The sequence below is a fragment of the Lathamus discolor genome, chromosome 3 (assembly GCF_037157495.1).
Source record: "Lathamus discolor isolate bLatDis1 chromosome 3, bLatDis1.hap1, whole genome shotgun sequence".
Lineage (NCBI taxonomy): Eukaryota > Metazoa > Chordata > Aves > Psittaciformes > Psittacidae > Lathamus > Lathamus discolor.
Genome location: NC_088886.1, coordinates 144,569,590 through 144,583,409, shown reverse-complemented (window position 1 = coordinate 144,583,409; position 13,820 = coordinate 144,569,590). Strand labels below are relative to the sequence as shown.

Sequence of the window (13,820 nt, the reverse complement as noted above, 5' to 3'; positions counted from 1 at the left end):
TTTTTAAATCTTAGAAGTTCAGTATCTGCTTTGCTTAGATCTTCATGTCCTAATTTGCCTGGGTGAAATTCATAGCTGTCGAGGGAGTCTGCATGAAGTTGGTTTGTTTTATAACTCTAGTCAGAAAACAGAAATGGAACATAGGAGCCATCCAGAACTCTAGTGCAGAGGAGCAAATTTACCCTGAGTTCATTGTCAAAACTGCAAGTGCAAATCATGTTGCTAATTTGACATTATTCCTGCTGATTATATTTTTGCCTTTAATCCATTCTAGAGTTTTGGGACTTGGCCAGTACTTTCTGTAATGAGGTGTTTTCTGGTTTCATGTGTTGGTGGGAAGCCAAAAATCTATGCTTTTAACTCTTGGATTAAATATCTTGCATATGTAGCTTTGTTGCAATTAATTACAGACACATTCATTGTAATGCTTTAATATTTAGTCCGTATTTCTTTCTCTGCCCGCAGTTATCTGTAGATATGGTAGGTGTTAAAAAACGAAGTCTAAAATAAGCAGCAGATGTCATGCTCCAGGAAATTCAAGTGATGAGTTAGATCCTCTTCAGAACAATTTTGTCACTTTTTCCTAACCAGGTGGATAATGAAGAATTCTGTTTCCTCAAGCAATGGGAATTAATTTCATGTTTTCCTTTTCCTTTTAATAACTTCCACTTATTTCCTTTCATGTAGAATCTTACCATGGAGACAGACCTGACAGCTGCAAATGGCAAAAAAGTCAAAGCACTTGAGATATTTGCTTACGCTCTGCAATACTTTAAGGAACAGGCATTAAAGGTAGGGTAGTGCTTCCTTATCTAGATTTTCTGGTTTTATAACTGGTATAAATGTGAGCTTAGCCCTTCTAACCTTGCCAAGGTCTGGCCTCAGTAGTATTTGATGTAAAGGAAGTAAGGAAGCTCTAGAAACTCTAGGCAGGCTGTGGACTCTGGAGATCTCACAATAGCCTGAAGTGATTTCCCCTCACACAGGGGAAGCTTGATTCACTAATAGTTAAGTGCATCACTGAGATGCAGAGTTCTGAATATCTTCTTACTGGCTTAAATATTTTCCACTGCCTTTTTTTTTTTTTTTTCATGGAAAAAATGTTGATTTGAAAAGACAGTTAAAAAATGCAGGTGCTGAAGCACAGGAATAAGTTTGAGGCTGCGTCCTTCCTCATCTCCTATACTTCTGCTGGAACAACCTGTTGTTCCGTGTTCACACAAGGTTCTGTCTCATGAGAGCGGAGTAGAGGGGCAGATCACAGTTTTGATGTCTCCATTGTAAGAAGGAGATGAACTGTTGGAACAAGTCCAGAGGAGGGCCACAAGGATGATCAGGGGACTGGAGCACGTCCCGTATGAACATGGGCTGAGAAAGTTGGGGTTGTTCAGCCTGGAGAAGAGAAGGCTGCGTGGAGACCTCAGAGCAGCCTTCCAGTACCTGAAGGCGGCCTATAAGAGGTGACGGGTTCAAACTGAAACAGGGGAAGTTCAGGTTAGGTATAAGGAAGAAGTTCTTTACTGTGAGGGAGGTGAGGCACTGGAACAAGTGGAAAGTAAGAGAGACATCTGTTAGGGGTTTAATTTGTAAATTCATACTGTGTTCTGATGGACTGCCTCCATTTGTGTTGCTTTTCTCTTTTCTCCTATGTTTCCCCCCTGCTGTGGCTGGTGTGGCTTTTTATTTTCCATTTCCCATTTGAATTGTTGAAATACTCATTTCTTGTGATATTCTTCTTGGGACACAAGGTTGTTTTGCATATTCTTCTGCAAAATATATGTCCCCAGGAAACAGTCTTTGAGATTTAAAATCTCATATAAACAGTCAAGCATAAGTTCACACTGGCTTCAAATGCACCACTGTAATGTCCATGTAAGCAAGTTGCTGAGTCAAATCAGTATATTCATCCCAGCAAGCATTGTTTAAAATAGCCTTGTTAAAATGTAACGTCCTTTTTGAATGGGTTTAACTTATTCTGTGTGAGATCTCTTTATGGAAACAGGGAAACGTTCTTGCCATTACAACTCCCAATTCCTCATCTTGTCACAGACTTAACTAAATTTTGGGGTTGATCACGGAGTCACAGATTTGAGCCCATGCATAGTCTGGGGAAATTCTTAGTGAATGCTGTTGGGTTTCATATATATGCTGTGCTGCCTGTTCAAGCCTACAGCCTTTCTTGAGGTTAATAAAACCCTGTGATTTATGTGTGCATGCTGAAACTAATTGGACGAGTGATGTAAATGAATCGTTACTTTGCACCATAATCTGCCCATTCCTGTGCCCTGTGCAATATAAAGGTAGCACTTTTCCAGCCTGGATTTTTGAACTGCAGCATAGCTAAACAAACACAACACCTTTGCACAGCACATGCAGAAAGAGTTTTTTACATTCTAAAGGCCTGTTGTTCACCTTTCTGAACCTTTCCCTGTTTGGATGGAGATTTAGGTAGGACATATGGTAATGACATTTTGCTTGGAACCTTTCCCAAAACATGTCAGTATATCACCTAATTCGCAAATGCGATACAGACTTTCCTCTTTTTAAGGGGAAAAAAAGGGACAATAAAAGAACTAAACTGGTCTTGAGTGTTTGCTTAGAGCAAAATTTTCAAGGAGCAAGCAGTTATTTTTTTAAAGGGTTTAACTCTAACTTCCTCTTGTTAACCGAGTTGTAAAAAGTTGATTTAAAGGTAAGTGCTGTATAAAGAAGTCATTGAAAAACCCAAATGGTAAAGCATAATGTTCATCAGTGATACCTCAAATGTGTTTCTGTGTATTAATCAAGGTGCAAGTGTGAATTCCTCAAGCGAACAGCAAATCCCACACTGTGACTTAGAGTGTACGTAAATGTTCTGTAACATTCAACAGTGTAGGAGCTATTTTTGGAAAAACTAACTTTTTTACTTCATGTTAAGCAGTAAACTTTTCTATAGGCCTCCTTGAGAAGGCATCAACCCTAATCCCAGCTTTTGGCACAGTAAAGCATTCTTGACAGGTTGGCAATGATTCTGATTTGTAGTGTGGATGGAAGAGGAAAAGAGTTGAAAAGAGAAAGTTACTGTTACTCGAGCCAGCAGAAAAGAATGTTTTCTTACGAAGTGGACACCCATCATTTTGCATTGACCTCTGGTTTCATTTTATTTAGGAGCTCAGTGACCAAGGAGGCTCAGACTTTGAAAACACTGAAGTAAGATGGGTCATTACAGTGCCTGCTATTTGGAAGCAGCCTGCAAAGCAGTTCATGAGACAAGCAGCCTACAAGGTAAGATTACAGGCTGAATGTAGAAAAGCCCCTTTAAAGACCTAGTTGATAGGCTAAATGATAAACTTTTATTTGGGACAATTAGCTCTGGTATAAACTGTATACAAATGGTCTAGAAAAGAGACTAGTAACACTAAAGAGGAGTTAACTCTACCGAGCAGTAGCTTTGAGTAAGACATGTTTACCTCTTAAATGACTTTTTCTTTCTATTTACTTTTGTATATTGGTGTCCCTCATTCTGATGTTTTAGTCTTCTTGTGCACTCTGTTCCTGCTGAATTTGGTGCACATGAAAGCGATGCAGTTTTGAGACCCAAGGGAAAGCTGATTTTAAAGTACTGCCCACAGTTTGGTTTTGTTATTTTCTTTAGGTCATCGCAGACTTTTAAAGTAAAATAAAAATAAAGAATAAGGAAGAGGAGGGAAAGCAAAGAACCTCCTCAGTGGGACTTTTTTCCCAGTTCCCATTTTCCCACAGTAGGAATGAAAGGATTGTGAACCGGATAGTCTGGATATAAAACTAAATTCAAACGTTATTTGCACCAGTAAGAGGTTTATCTGCATTTTAACTCTCTCCCCCTAAACCTCCCCAAATATGTGCACTTTCCATATGCATGTCCTTTATTTCAAATTCAGTTTGTCTTTAACACGTGAGATGCACACATTCTTCTTTTCATCAGGATGCTCATTTTCTGTTTTGATTTCTGTTTATTTGCTTTGGTCAGAGACTTGTGTTACCCATTGGCAGCAGCAATGCGATGCACGTTATGTAAAATACCTCTAGTAGATCATGAGTAATTTGCAGAGTGCTCCTGGGAAGCACCAGATTTTTTCTGACTCTGTTTCTATCTCTAATGTTGAGCAACATTTTTCTTAACAGTCTTTATTGTGGGATTGCTAATGCTAGTGCCAGAAGCAAAACACTCTTAAAGTTCTGATGGAACGACACGGTTGTAGGTAAATCTGAAACACTAGAGACCCATTCATTATCTCTGTATATTGTTGTCTGCCTGCTGTCTGTGTGCATGTGTGCTCGTGAACTGGGAGCTGTGGAAGGAGCAGGGCAGGGTAAAGTAGATCTCTTGGCATTTCTCATTTGTGGCACAATGGAATGTCATTAATTAGTGTCTGTGTCTGTGGTTGTGTCTGTGATCGTTGTACTTCTATCGGCAAGCTTGATAAACAGCAAGGACTGACAAGGCTTTTAACTCGGGGTGTATGATCACTTGCAGGAAAACAGGAGTTTAGGGAGGTAACTGATGTTTATTTGACACATGGTTCATTTTTTCAAAGTAATGGGGATGAAGAAAGAAGTGCAGAACACGGAGAATTCTGCATTGCCATTCAGTCTTTCAGATTCATATGGCTGGATCCAACACGTTCCCCAAACCAGTATGTATAGATGGATCAGAAGTTGCAGCTCTTGTTGCTGGCTATTGGAACATGCAAGAATCTTGAAAATGAGAGCTTGTCCTGAGAGTAATTGGGGCATCAAGTGAAGTGTGAAAAGCAGTGGCAGAAATTTTGCTACTGGAAATACACTGACATACAAGCAATAGTCTAAGCTGAGTTAACTAGTGGGAAGTGTTAATGAGTTGTGGAAATGAGTAATCTGTACCAAGTGAGGTAGCACTAGAACAAAAATGCTGATGGCTTCAGTCATTGGTTCACAATGTAAAGCTCAGCCTTTCTGGAATGGTTAAATAGTTGTCTAGGCAAAGCTAAATATTGCATGGGATTAATGAAGTCCATTAAGAAGTGTTGTAGATCCGCTTCTGCACTCAACATTTATCATCTTTTGTACAGCCTACAGTCTCAGTGCACCTCTGATATCTCCTCATTCTGTCTTGCCTTAAACAAAACATTGCTAGCCTGGAACTCTTAATCTGTCCAAGTGCTCCTGCAATGTCCCCTTCCAGCTGCTGTCTCATCAGAATGAGTAATCTGGGTGTTCCCTTCAGCTCACAGCTCCTCCTCTCTCTTTCCACCCAGCCTATCAAATCCCGCTGGTTCTGTCTGCATAGCAGCTTTTCCTCTCCTTACATACTGCTGAGCTTTCCCCAAAGCTGTCGCTGATTTTGCATCTTGTTACTGCAATATCATTTCCTTGGCTTTGTAATCTGGCCTGTTTTGTGTCTCTTCAGAGTATTGCTGCTAAAGGGTTTTGTAGCCTCATATTTGACAGGGAATCAGCCTGCATTTGACTCCTTCATCTGTGTCAATTCAGACATAAGCTGCATGTCCTGAACATGAACATCTGTAATGTTAACTCATTTTTCTCCTCCGAAACACTCTCAAAAATGCTGCTTTTATTCACGCCTGCAAGAACTTGACTGTGATGAATTTACTAATGTATGAAAACTGCTCCTCATTGCTTCTTGCTGTTACTCTGCCTGCCCCATCTGTATTCATCTGTTGTGCTTTTTATCTCCTTAACTCTTTTGATACTTGAGTTGTTACCACTTCAAAGCAGGTATTTGTTCTCATTTGTCTTGCTTTCTGGGGCTTCCTGGGTGTCTTAAGTTCGATGGGCTATAGAGAGCTGCATGACTTTGCATCTTCACTTTGCTGAATCAGAATTGCTTTATTCCTGAATAACAGTCCACAGATGCTTCTCCCTGCCCCTCATGCTCAGTTCTTACCTGTCCAGAGATAGTTCTAAAGCTGTGTCACTTGTTGAGGTCTGGTTCGCTCAGAGAGAGCTCTGTGGCAGGAGCAGAGTGCAATCTCTGTAGGACCTCCTTTGTCTTAAGTTTCCTTTCTCAAAGCATGTCTCCTGGAATTAATGTGCATTGAACCTATGTTTGTTACATCCTGAAGAATGACTCTTAGGATGCATTAGTCAGGTTTGCAATTGTCCCCACCATAAAATGTGAGGCATCATAAATGGCATTAACTTTTCTTGTTTCTGTGTCCTAGTTGTTCCGTTTACAATTCTTTGCTTTGGTGTAGTTCTGTCAGAAGTGCTGTATTTGCCAGTAGTAGAAGGAATCCCATTGTCATGAAGAACTCGCATCGTGAGTAATTAATTCAAATTGCTCGTCTGTTTTCTTATTGTGGAGACCTTGGCAGCATGGTCTGGTTGGACAGCATGGGGAAGAACTCCACCCTGCTCCTGTGGGTGGGACCTGCCCTTGTTCCTGTCCTTGCAGAAGCAGTGAAATGCAGCTATCTGCTCTGGGCTTGGGGTTTAGACCCCAACATGGAAAGATGACTTAGGGGTTGAGGCAGGCCACTTCCTGCTCCTGAAAGTGGCCTGGCACTTATAGCCTCATCACAATGGTGTGTGAACACAGACACAAACCCAGGATCCCACCTATATATCATCTGAGGTCCTCCTGACACAAGAAAATTCAGTGTCCTGTTAGTCTTGTGTTACTGATGACAAAAAGCACTTTGCTGTCTTAATATATTACTATGAGAAGCACTTTCAGTCCCTTATCCAGATGAAATTCAGGCACTGTACATCGTTTATTAGAGGAGCAAAGGATCCAATGCTCTTGGCAGTGTGTTTCTTTTTAGTAAAAGCATTCTTCTAGCTCATCTTTCAGTTCACATTCTTTGGGTGCTGTAAGTGCAGAGCAGAATCTGCAGGCTGGAATTCCTTGAGCATGCCAGTAGGAATAAGGTTTTAAGGAAGAGTCTGGAATGTGGCAGGAGTATGTGAATGCAGAAGCTATAAAATAAGAAAGTAAAAGATGGCGTAGCAGATGCAGTCAGGGCAGAGCAAAGGGAAGGGTTAAAATAGCACATTGCTATTTAGCTTGCCTTAAATATTCTGTAGGCTTACAAACATCAGTCACCTGGTCTGCTTCGAGATGTTGAGGGTTCTTTTCTTTTTAATATGAACTGTTGATTTCGAAATGGAGTTCTAGAGCTCTGAAGTACATTTATCCTTCAATTACACATAGCTAATAAAATCATTTACATGGTAAGCTTTTATAATTAAACAGAGGCAGTCTAGGTTATAGGATTAAGCATGTGAGCCTGGAATTCCAGAGGCTTTCTTTAATGAGCTCTTATGCTGAATATGTATGAATTTTTTCACATCAGTTCGTGATAGAATTGATGATGAGATTTGTTTAACACATTGTGTTCCAGGGTTACATTACATTACATTGATCAGTACCAGCCCGCTCTGTGGAAACCTTCATAGAAAAGTAAACAATTTTGGTGAAAGAGTAATGTGACCGCATGTGAAATTCCTTGCTAATAAAAAAGTGATGTGAAGTGTGTTTGATTTTTACCAGGATGACCAAAAAGACTTAACCACATTGACATCTGTGAAGCTGAGCTACACTTACTCCTTTATAAATATATTCTTTGGTACATAAACCACAGACAACTGAAACTTACTTGTCTAGGCACAATATAGCAGACTTCTGCCTTGTCTGCTTCCACTGCTCTCAAAGAAATCACCAGCTTCCCAGTGCTTCTTATGCCTGTACATCATTGCCTTTTTATGTAGTTTATAGCATAAATACATTAACTATCCTGATTAGTTATAGCTTCTGGGCTTCTCTTGAGTCCATGCTTCCACTTTGGTGATATTAAGATCTTTTTGATCATAAGGATTAAAATTAAGTGATATGTGAGGGAGGATTCTGCATCTTGTCGCTATGTTTAATTAGGGAAGGATAACTAATTGAGGAGTGAAGATTACAAAGTGAGAACTCAGCACAGTGGGAAATGGTGTACTAATTGATCTCAGTTTGCACATTTTGATTACCCAGGCAGGCTCACATGAAAGCAGAGGCAGTTGACAAAGCCATCTGCTAATCACGTTCTGTACGTTTCTGTTTGTCCACTTCTGTGGCACAAGTCGGATTATTTGGTGGTTTTCTTTTTATCTTGCTGAGAAAGTAAAATAGGAAAAAAGAATCTAGAAGATTTAACTACAAAGAGAAAAGAAATGCAAGCTGTAAGTGGAACCATAGTGAAAAAGAAAGCCCAAGGTACAAAATCAGGTGCAACTAGCAGAAAATAGCAAATATACAGTTTTCTCAGCGAAACTGCTCTCAGTCAGGGCCATTTCTCTCACTTTAATAAATCAGCCAGAGCCATAAGGACCTACAATGGGGATATCTTGAAACAAAGGGAAGGGGGGAGCCTGAGACATGAGGAGGATACTTAAATAGAAAGAGAGTCAGGCTTTGCTGTTGTGGTAACCGGTGCATGCCCATGGTACAAAAAGCATTTCCAGAATACCATAACATGAAAAATTTAAAAGCTTATGAGAATTTAATGGCTTCATTTTTCTAATGCAAGCTACTCATAAAGCTTGCAGCTAATGTCCTCTTGCACCTTAGGGCATATAACGTAATGCAGCAAAAACTTCTTGGTAATGCCGCTTGGAGCTAAGCTTTCTTTTGCTGCACAAGTGTTATCTATGGCAACAGTCACTTGGGAATGAGCTGCAGCAGCATTACCCTGGTTGGAAATCTGGTCTCAGTGCCGCTGTTGTCCCATTTACCATCAACCTGTCAGTGAATGTAATCTCTCCCTTAGTATATTATCATTCAGCAATATCTGAGTCACCTTTAGTAATGCTAATCTGGATTTATTTATGGTCCCTGCGAAAATGTTGGAAGAGTGAAAGGGCAAGGACGCAACAAAACAAGCAATTTGGAGATCTTTGTGCAAAGAAAGAAGCTGATGATTTCAGAGTCTTGAGGTTGTTCCTTCCCTTGTAAGAGATCCAGGAGTCTTCCTGTTACAAAACTGGGATTACTTCTGAGACCAAAATGTGATAGACTAGATGTGATGCCCTAAGTAAGGTCTACTGTGATTACCGGTATTCTTTTTCTGTCTCACAAATACAAGAAATCCTTTTCTGTCTCATGATGACCCAGAAAGCTTGTGCCATGCCTCTGTGCAGCAAGAAGTTGTGGTTCACAAAAGCTTTTTGAGGAATAGGCACAGGTAAACTGCAGAACCTTCTCCATGCATTGTAAACAAAAGTGGGTTTAATGCTGCGTTGTGATTGATAGGCAGTGATCGTAATTGAGATGTTTCCTTCCTTATGTTCCACTTTCTTTCCTCAAGGCCTGCTCATCACCACATGCTACAATACTAATTTCCAAGCCATTCTGCTCAGACATCTGCTCTTGGATTCATCCAGCTCACTGTTTTAACCTGTAAGTGTTAGACTGCAGAGCTCTTTCCTAGAAAAGTGAAGTATAATTGGAAGAGGAGATTTTTAGATTTAAAACAGGAATAATCCTCTCAACATGCCATAAAGAGAAAGCAGAACTTCTGTGTCTCTGTTTCTGTCTGGAAAGCAGCCACTTCGAGAGATTCAGTTCCAGTGGGCATTTTCCAGAGACAGTGGAGAACAGACAGTACATAGTGGGGGGTACGTAAGTCCTCATTTTCTGTCTTAGTAAGGACAGCAGGATCTTTCACACTGGGAGAGATTCAGGGCAGACTGCTGTACAGTGCAAAATGGCAACTGAGTTTTCACACCACTCTTCCCAATTGTTGGCAAGCTGAAATAGTTTCCATTGAAAGTGTTCCATGGATGCACCTCCTGGTGATGCAGGTTCCCATACAGGGCAGAAGAGGAGAAAGCAAGGGGCTTGCGACAGGGATAGAGGTTCTATGACCGCACCAGAAACCATTCAGACAGCAGTGTGTTTGGAGCTTTGGGTGCTGTCTTGGCCTGCTGGGAGATGTGGCAGCCCTTCCCCATCTCTCCTCAATCTGTTCAAAACAGATGTGAACTCCCAGGGAGACAGCACCACTCCTGTGGCTGGTGCACATCTGATCTCATGAGCTTGCTGTGTGCTGATGTGCATAAAGAGGGGAATCAAAGACTGAGGGGGTAGAACAGGCAGTGATATGTGGTGGTTCCTCCTGACCCTCTTTCCACACCTTCTCGCAGGTGCATCACATACATTTTTCTCCATTTCTTTCTCTTTGATTTCGATCTTTCACCTTTGCCGAGAGAGAACATTGACTCTTCCTTCCACATTAGCCCTCAGGTCTACACAGCCCCTTAAAACCCTGAAATCATCTCCGCGGTCAGTTCAGCATGAGCAGACCTTTCCTTTGAGAAGTAAGCAAATGACCAACAGTCCTTAAAAATTAAAGGTGTATTTTTTCAGTGAAAAGATAACTTCAGAATAAACAGCTGGCTTCCATTTCTGGGTGGTTTCTGGCAGGTATAAACCAGCTCAAGATTGTCCCAAAGACCTTTTGCTTTGAGTCATTGAACATGTGTACTAGTTTTGGGATAGAGTGGTGTTTTGAGCTAAGACCAGTGAAAGGACTTGCTCTAACTGTCGAAGGAAGCTTAACAGAGAGAAGCTTTTGTTGTCACCATTGCTGTTTTCTGCAAGAAGCCACATTTACCTTAGCATTTGGACTAGAAGTCTAATCTTAATCCGTTTAACATTTAGACAGTCAATACTATATTCTTTTGGTATTCTGCTAGTGTCATATCTAGGAATTTGGCAATATTTCTCTTCTCTGCCTTCTCATTGCTCCTACTACACAGGAGAACTTCATGTTTCACAGTGTTGGAAGGGACCTTAAACTTCTTCTAGTTTCAGCCCCCCTGCCATGGGCAGGGACACCTTCCACTAGACCAGGTTGCTTAAAGCCCTGTCCATTTCTCTGAGTAATACTTCATAGACCTCAGGAGCTCTTGAAATTATCTGCTTCTTTTCCTCCTTTGGCTTCCTTTATACATTTTAGGAGTTTCAAAGTTTGTATTATATCTTACCTTTGGTAAATTTTATTGTTTTGTAGATTTAAAAAGGGAAATTATAATACAAAATCCAGCAGACCAGATGAGTATGGGGTTTAATAATAGAATCAAATAGTGCTGATAGTCCAAAAGAATTCCAAGGTCAGGTTGAAAATATAAAGAATACGTTATAAAAATCTTGTATAAAATATGAGGTATAGAAATGCACAGGTAAAAGCAATCTGAACTCTAAGCTGGGTAACAGCAACCCCAGGAAAAAAGAAATTGAGGCAGTTTAACCATGCTTAGCAAAGGCATTTATCTCAATAAGACAGCCTAGCCAACCCTAACAGATTGGTTTATCTAATCAGTGACCACACAAAGGCAGAAGTTCTGGCTGTAGCCAGTGCACAAAATTCATTATTTGGAGTGTGCTGGAAGTAAAAGTCACACTTCATTACAGTTCCAGGTGCCACATTTATCTTCTTGCTTTTCAGAATGGGATAATGCCATGGTTTCTGAGCAGCCACTGGGAGGGAGCAATGTACTTGTATTTCTTCTCATAGGAGCAGCTTTATTGATAGGTTAGTAATCAGAAGTGAAATACCAAATGGATTCTGCTTTGGTCCAAACCAGCCTTCTAAGTAGCACGATCAGGTATGTGTATGATAGAGATAGCCAGCTAATTATTCAGAGTCCAAGCACCCCCATTCCAGCAAACTTCAGCGATAGTTCCAATGTAAACTTTGGTATTGAGTTGGATGCTCAGAAATTCATGCATTTGCTTTAGTAGATTGTTTCACAAAGTTTGGTCTAAGCGAGTTGCAAACTTGAAGCTTTGTAGCAAATCTGAAAGCACAATTGAGCTCTAAGTTCAGGCCTGCTGTTTGCATTCTCATGCTTTTAAGCACAAGACAAAGTTTTCTCTACAACCAAATACAGCAAAATGAATTAATCAGGAACTGAATTTCCATCTCTGACAAGACACTGGACTGAGGGAGATATTTTTGGTGCAGTTGGTATTAATGTTTTAAACTGAACTTGTGCATCCTTGATGCATTAAACTAATTGCTTTCTCTATATTAAATCACTTTTTAGAATGACCAGTGGTGATGGCTGATGTTTAAGCCTAAAGAACTGTTTAGAACTGTTGCGCTCGTCATATTTTCAGATTTTAAAGTATAACTTTCAGATAAAAATAAAGTGTACTGTGACAAATGTTTCCTTTTGATCCCAAGACACTTAAAGTTCTAATTGCAAAAATGACAGAGCTCTCTATTGAAACTAGCGAGGTCCTGGATAAGCAGGCTTGTTGCAGTGAGTCTACTACTACTGTCATACTGTCAGACATTATGATGCAGGCAAGATTTTGACATAGAATTCACAAAGACTAGGAATGAGAAAGCATGTAGGTCTTTGACATTTGGGAAACCTTCTTATGGTCTTTCTCAATGTATAATACCTGCATCATTTTAGAATTGTGGAAGCATTCATTGGAAGCATTTGTTGGAGATCACCTAGTCTGACCTTCCATTTGAAGCAGGGTTATTGCAACTCCAGGTCAGCAGTGGCTTTGTTTAGCCAAGTTTTAACCGTCTCTCTAGGCATCTGATCTGGTGCTGCATCACCTTCCTAGTGAAAAGGGGTTTTCATAATACCAAATTGGAGGTCTCCAAACTGCAATATGTGGCTGTTGCCCCTTGTTATATCTCCTGGCAAGACTGGGGAAAGCTGTGCCCTGTTCTCCTTGTAACTGCTCTTCAGATAGCTGCAGGCACTATTAGAATGCTTCTTGGCTGCTTCTTCATCAGACTAAAATGCAGCTCCCTCAGTCTCTCCTTACAGCGGATGTTCTCTAGCAGCCCTCCTTGAACCTTCTCCACTTTCATGTCTGTCTTGAACTGAGGGGAGCAGAAGCATTCAGTTGATAGCCTTTATGGAGCTCAATATGTAGCGATTACTCATGGAAATTAGCAGTCATGAATACTTGCACAGAGAAGTAACCAGGAAGTAAGTGCTGTAGTAGAGAGCTGTAAGTGATTCTAGTGGTTTCTTTGGAATTAACAATAATAGTAATAGCTTGCACAATGCTTACATATTTTCATCCCAGCTTTTTGAAGTTGGTATCCAAGATTTCTTCCACCATAAACCCACATCTAACTATAAATAAAATGCTAATCTAAACCTCTTGCCCCTTCAACATATACATTCATGCACAAACTCTTACAGGGGAGCAGTAGTGTTGCTATTAACTGAAGTTAATGTCTGGTTAACATCAATCTTGTCTGGTGATGTTCACCAAACCCGCTATATGGGTGCAAGTGTGAGGTCCCTTATTATCATCTACCCTGATTTACTGCAGGTTAGAGGATTTCACCTAAAAACTCCCTTCACAGGAGTTCATAGCTTGTGAGTTCTACGTCTGAAGCGTGAGCAGCGGCAAGTTCAGCCTATGTGAAGCCTGTGAACTTTCTGGGGGTTAGTTGCTTTGTATGAGCTTCTGGCATGGGCAAGCCCTGGGAATTCAGAAAGCACTGCAAAGCCCACACTCTGGTATTTTGAAAGCAAGGGAAAACTGTATAACTGTATGGTAACAGTACGTACTTCATCTTGGCAGGAGGGAAGATATCTGGAGTCTCAGAGAGGTCTCAGGGTAATCCCCAAATCCTAAGGACAATTTAAAGGCCGATTTTTATATTGTGATCCATCCTTCTATGTCTTTGATGTGACTTAATCACTTATGCTAGTGCGAAGTGGATAAATGGAAACTATTACAGGGGTCTCAGCTTCCAGTATTGTGCCCCTTCCATTAAACCGATGGCTTTTCCAGTTTTCCTTTTTCATAATTTATATTTCCCTTGTCTGCA

The 13,820-nt window shown here is 40.6% G+C and overlaps 1 protein-coding gene across 1 annotated transcript in view; it reads left to right on the top strand.

Moving 5' to 3' along the window:
* HSPA12A (heat shock protein family A (Hsp70) member 12A) overlaps positions 1-13,820 on the top strand; it is a 63,331-nt gene that overhangs the window by 28,122 nt on the left and 21,389 nt on the right. Inside the window, exons 5-6 of the mRNA XM_065672342.1 lie at positions 688-792; positions 3,148-3,264. Coding sequence (XP_065528414.1) covers positions 688-792; positions 3,148-3,264 — 222 coding nt within the window. The remainder of the gene's footprint in view (positions 1-687; positions 793-3,147; positions 3,265-13,820) is intronic.